Below are 6,229 nucleotides of genomic sequence, written 5' to 3'. Positions count from 1 at the left end.
CCGCGTCTCCCTGCCCGCCTCCACGGCTGGGCAGGGAGGGGGGCACGGCCGGCTCCGAGGCGAGGGGTGTGGGGGGGAGGTGGGTACTCCCGGCTGGATCCTAGGGGCACCGGGAGTCTGGCGTTCGCGGTCCCGCAGGGCTCCTCTGCGGGAGGGAGCGGCGGCGGGCCCGGGTGCTGGAGGTGGCGAGGCCGGTGCTCTCCGGACCGGCCGCTCCGGGATGAGCGAGCAACGTGCGGGCGGCCCGGCGCTTTTGGGGGCGCGTTACTAAGTGGTGCTCGCGGGCAGCTTTGTGCCCTCCCCGGTCCGTCAGCGGTTCCCGGCCCTTTTGCTGGCAGAGGCTCCCGGGGCCGTGCCCAGACTTCACAGCTCCCCCGGACGGGGTGTGCAGGTGACCCTCCCGGGCTGGGCGGGGGGAGGGGGGGACACCCGGCCGCCGCCCGGGGGAGCTCGGCGGCAGCGCCCGGGCCGACACGTGGGAGCAGGCGGCCTTTAGCACCGCGGACAGCGCCCGCCTGCCGGAGCGCGGTTCAGCACCACCGGGGCGGACAGCGCCGCCGCCCCCGCCCCAGGCAGATTAGCGGGGCCGGGCGCGCCCCGCGTGGGGATAAGGCCGCGGGCGCGGAGGTCAGCGGGCGGGGACCCACGGTCGGCATCTCTTGCAGCTCCGGGGCATGGAGGGGAAGGAGAGGTGAGGAGAGCCGGCCCCCCGAGCGCCCTGCCCCACGCCGCACCTTGGAGCGTCCAGCCTGAGGGGGACCAGCGATGCCTCTGGGGATGAATAAGCATGGATCTCGCTCTACTACCTCTTTGCCTCCGGACCCCACGGAGATCGTCAGGAGCAAGGCCTGCTCCCGAAGGGTCAAGCTTAACGTGGGGGGGCTGGCCCACGAGGTTCTCTGGCGGACCTTGGACAGGTTGCCACGGACCAGGCTGGGTAAGCTCAGAGACTGCAACACACACGACTCCCTCATGGAGATCTGTGATGACTACAACCTGGAGGAGAACGAGTACTTCTTCGACAGGCATCCCGGGGCATTCACCTCAATCTTGAACTTCTACCGTACTGGCAAGCTGCACATGATGGAGGAGATGTGCGCCTTGTCCTTCAGCCAGGAGCTGGACTACTGGGGGGTGGATGAGATCTACCTGGAGTCCTGCTGCCAGGCCCGCTACCACCAGAAGAAGGAGCAGATGAACGAGGAGCTGAAGAGAGAAGCAGAGACACTGAGGGAAAGGGAAGGGGAGGAATTTGATAACACTTGCTGTGCTGACAAAAGGAAAAAGCTCTGGGACCTCCTGGAGAAGCCCAACTCCTCCGTAGCGGCCAAGGTAAGACCTCCACATTTCTTAAGTCTTGTTTGTATTGACTCGTGACTGTGGCGATGCTTCCATGAGATGTTGTCCTGCTAACATTGCTTTAGAATCTGTCACTTGTGGCTGGCTGGATGCTGTGAGTGAAGGGGAGGTAAGGCCTCCCAGATGCAAACAAGTTTTAATGTATCTCTTGGGTGATTTGGAAGGGATCTGGTTTGAGCTTCTTTGGGGCAGTCTAGGCTGCTCAGTGTGGGAGCAGCTCCACTGACCTCTGGGTCAGCATACGCTGATTTCTGTGGCTGAGAGTTTGTAGACTTGTTATCCCAGTGGTGTGTCTTGATGCATTGTGTAATAGAGATTTCTTTGGACCCAAAATGTGTTTCCTATTGCTTAACCAAATGGGCTTTTAGGAAGAGGAAATCTAGTTGAACTCTGAGACCTGGGTCCAGTAAAGAAGTATTACTTTCCTTTTTAGGGCTTAATTTAAAATGGTATGGTGAAATGTATCTCCTAGTTATTTGTATCATGTACTTATAGGCTGCGAGTCTTAAAGCTAGCATTTGAATTTTATCTTTTACCTGATTCCAGCCTATCTTAAGTCTCTCTGTGCAATACTGCTGCAGCTCTGTCAATAGTTGAAGTGCTGCTTACTCTGAAGTTGATGCCAGCGCAACAGATCTATTTGAAGGCATTTGGGAGATAAGAGCCATGTTAGGAGAAACCAATGTCAGAGTTGGCTCTGATAATTTAGCTGTCTCATGTTAGTCACATATTTAGTGAGGAAAATCTGTGTGAACACAGTGATTCAGTAACCATGGGGACAAAAGTGAAGGGGGAGAGGTTGAAAACTGTGGGATGAATAACTGAAAAGCAAGAGATGGAGCAGCAGGGACTGAAACCTGAATTCTCTGTGTACCACTGTCCTCACAGTATGGCAAAGTAGAAAGAGGCCCCAGCTACACCTTCAATGTCACCCCCCTGTTGTACTGTGTTTGCAATTGCAAGCCTTGGCTCCGTCCCTCAGGAAGGCTGGCTTTGGTGGACCACTTATGAAAACAGACTTCTTTCCCTCTCTTTTCTCTTATTGAAATGTTGCACATCATGAACCAAAAGCACATACAAAGTTTTGGGAAGGAATTTTATGAAGCGTGGAGCTAAATGGCTCATTCTGGCAGGGGAAGGGAGAAGCATTGTCGACTGCTGAACCTATTATCACTTTTTTTAATGACAAACAGAGCCCCAGAATGTCTCTCTCTCCAATGGCACAGATGACACTGTGCTGAATGTATTAATCATTTATAAGGCTCCTTTGGCACAGTCCTGGAATCCTGAAACACAGGCCCCAGGCTTTCCTGTCTGTGGCACTGACTCAAAATCCATTAGAGACTGTTGATGTTCATGATTTACTGTAGATAAGCAGGGGTCATTCTTGCCAAATAAGTGTCTTTTGTGATTTATAAATGAAATACACTCTAGCTTCATTTTCTGAGAAAATTCTCAGAGTAAGTGCATTCAGCATTGCAGGCTCTGGATTAATTGAGAGTGCGAAGCATTATTATCCTTCCCATTTAAAACTACCATTCTGTGACTTCATTACTGTAGTGAAAATGGTGCTGTATGTTTTCAGACTTCAAATATTCCAGCAGTTCCCAAACACAGATTTCTCCTCGTTTCAAATGTAGCAAGGAAAATGGGCATGATGAGCAATTAGCTTACCAGGCAGGGACAGAAGAGCTGCTAAGCCTATTCTTTATCTGATTTTCTCCCTGCTGGTGGGTAGCTTTTCTCTCATGCCAGAGTATGCCCTTTGCTTTGATCACCTTCATAAGAATTCACTCCACGTATTGAATAGGCTGGACTCCGTCTTCAGCTTCTGACGGAAGGACATGGGGAGAGGGACTTGGCAGCCTGACCCATTATCCAGCCTAACCAGCTGTGCCCAGGCTCCATTTCAGGTTGCATTTTCTAAGTCTGAGCCTTTGCCTGGTAGCTCCTGGCCAGCTTTCCTCAGCTGTCTGCTCAGTGGAGCACTTCTTCTGAGGCCACGGGCCTCCAGGAACCGCTGTCACCTCTCCTAGAGCCAGACTCTGTATGTTTTGTCAGGTCTGAGAGCTCACACTGATCCTGTAGAAAGGGAACAAAGTAAACTATTCTGAGGTTTAATGCATGTCACTGAAGGACCTAAAATAATTGGGAAAATGTGTATTACTCTCATTTATTCTTTTTCTTCATGCTTCTGCCATTCAGTGCAAAGGTTTTTCCATTTAAACGTAAGAAATACGCATTCCCTTCATGTTCTCTTTAAGAACTTTAGAAAATGGCTACAAATGCGAGTTCTCCCCTAAGCCCAACACAATCCCTCTGTAAGCCATGCGCCGTTGTCTAATTCCCACTCCAGAAAGGTGGGCTTTCTTGCTGGCTCTCAGCATTGTTTATATTTTAGCACTTTCTGCACAACACCTAACCCGACTCCTCCAGAACAGATTACTGCAGAACTTCTCATGGTTGTACTGGAACTGGTTAAATCTTGAGAGTGAGTTGTTTTCTATTTGTGTTGGGGTTTTGTTTGTTTGTGTTTTTTTTTTTTTTGTTTGGGTTTTATTTTTAATTGTGTGTGATGTACCTCAGGATGGAAAACAGCATTCAAATAAGAAAAGAAGAATCCCCCAGACCTTAATTTTTGTTGCTCTCGTATCCATCAGGGAATTACCCGTATCTTTAGACTAATCAGTCTGGCTTTTAAACTAACCACCTCATGGTGAGGAGTGTCTTATTTATGTGCGATGCTTCACCCTGTACGTGCCTGGAAAGAATACTCTGTTAGATTTTTATAATACCCACTCTTTGAGAGCCTCCAGATTTCTAGGATGAGGCATCAGACAGCTGTTGAAGCCCCAGGCTCGCTGCCTGGTTGCTCCCCAGCACTAGCAGAGGGGCGTTTGCCCCTTTCCTATAACGCTGCAGTCCCTCCAGCTGTAACCAAAGCTGCGCTGTCCTTGTGCGAGGAGTTGTAGAGCTGTGGGGCAGCACTCCAGCCCTTCTCCACGGTCAGACCGTGCAACAAGCACCCGAACCATTTCACCCACGAGTCCACTTAACTGGGAGGCACTTGCTGTGCTGTACTCCCCTGCACTCACTTTGCCTGGTGAGAAAACTCCTATGCACAACACTGAGCACTAAGGGACTCTCCTTCTACCAAATGAAAAAATATTTAACAGACAGTTATTTAATGAAAATCTTCATTTCTCTCTCTAGCCTTACAAGATATTTTAAAGGATCAGTTTCTCCTGCTTCCTGTGACTCTATTTGCCTGTATATTCCTGAGAAATACTCACTGCAGTCTGTGGATGCTTCCTCCTCTTCCTGCAATCACTGTTTTTGCGTGTTCCTGCTTATTTTTATCATTTTCCCAGTCTCCCTTTATAGTTTGGTGGTTGGTTTCTTTGTTTTGATTTTTGAATAGTATTCTTCCTGTATTTTGGTGTGCTCACAACATCCATTTTTAAGCATAGAGGACTCTGGTGCTTGCTTCTGTCTGGATTTACCCTAGATGAAGATGAGCTGCAGTTATTTTCTGGAGTAGCTATTATGTTTTGTTGTACGGTAGTTTTCCTTTCCTCAGGAAAGCAAAGCAACTCTCTAGAAGCCAAGCAGAACTACTGCTTTTTCTCAGGACTTAGTGTCCATGTCAGGGCAGCAGCGGCTAGCAGTTCTCTAGCACTCTGGTTTGGGCTTTTAATCTTAATTACTCGTTCCCTCACAAGGCCAAGCCTGGGCAGCTGGTTTCTGTCACCCACAACCCAGCTAGCCGTCCTGCAGAAGTCCCTCCCGTAGCTGTTGGCTTTTACTAACCAAGCTGGTTAGGGCCTGTGGGTCTACCTGCCTGGTGAGGCATTCGTGGCCCTTGGGATGACCAGCCTAGCTGCAATTCCAACCAGACTTCGTGGCATCCCTAAATCAGACTGCAGTTGTTCCATGCTTTCCAGTATAAATAAATAACAAATTAGACCAGTTAAACATCTTAACTTGTATGGTCTTGGAAATCCTCTGATCACTTGAACCTTTCCAGCAACTCTGTGATAACATTGCCCTTTTTGCCTCTTAGGAGGAAAAGAAATCCTTTCTTCTTTTAGTCCTTACAAATTATTCTCGCAATCAATATCTGAGCAATTAGTGTTGCACAGAGCAGAGGGGGAAAGTCTACTTGTCTTACAAACTCCTCTGCATGTGCTGGTTTCATCTATTTTTCTCTTGCTGTCCTGAAGGCTGAGAAAAACATGATGACATCACCCACTTTGCAAAAAGCTTCTCTGCATATCTGCATGTCAAGTAGGATGTGCGCTTCCTCTGCTCCTCGCTGCCTCCACTTCCCGCTTGTCCCTGTCCTGTCGGAAGCTCAGCTGCAGCAATCCCTCCATTCTGGCAGGCTAATTCTTATACTTTCCCCTGTTCCTACTCTGTCTGTGCCAGTGCAATAATATCACGTTTATCCTTGAAAACATGCAACTCCAATTCGCTAATCTTATTATGCATGCCTCTACATTCGTTGAACAGCTTTTCTCAAGCTGCCCAGTGCTCTCTGCTGCTAATCTCTGGATGCATTGCTTAGGGATTGGGGAGGTTGCTCTGTAAGCTCTTTTCTTATTATTGTTGATAGTAGTGACAAAATAAGAATGATAAAGCCTCTTGGAGATGCATTCGCTACATCTAGAGCGTTCTTCCCCCACATGGGCTTTCTATTCCTGGTCCTCCCTTATGGCGTGCAGTTTTCATTCATCTCTAAACCTGCCCAAATTTAGCATTCAGCAGAGGAAACCCCTCTCCCTAATTGCAGGGGTCACATCTTAGCACTGTCTTGTCTGTCTCTGAGACTCCTAACACAGGACAGATGTTGACTTTGTCTGTTAAAGCC

General features: G+C 49.2%; 1 protein-coding gene across 1 annotated transcript in view; it reads left to right on the top strand.

Annotated features, from left to right (window-relative positions):
- The first annotated feature begins 765 nt into the window (after window positions 1–765).
- Window positions 766–6,229, top strand: part of KCNB1 (potassium voltage-gated channel subfamily B member 1) — a 125,128-nt gene continuing 119,664 nt past the window's right edge. The window contains exon 1 of the mRNA XM_086761071.1: window positions 766–1,332. Within this exon, the coding sequence (XP_086617197.1) occupies window positions 766–1,332 (567 nt within the window). The remainder of the gene's footprint in view (window positions 1,333–6,229) is intronic.

Source organism: Chlamydotis macqueenii, chromosome 16 (assembly GCF_036417535.1).
Source record: "Chlamydotis macqueenii isolate bChlMac1 chromosome 16, bChlMac1.mat, whole genome shotgun sequence".
NCBI classification, from domain to species: domain Eukaryota; kingdom Metazoa; phylum Chordata; class Aves; order Otidiformes; family Otididae; genus Chlamydotis; species Chlamydotis macqueenii.
The sequence above is the reverse complement of the archived record's forward strand: the minus strand, read 5'-3'. Positions and strand labels throughout refer to the sequence as shown.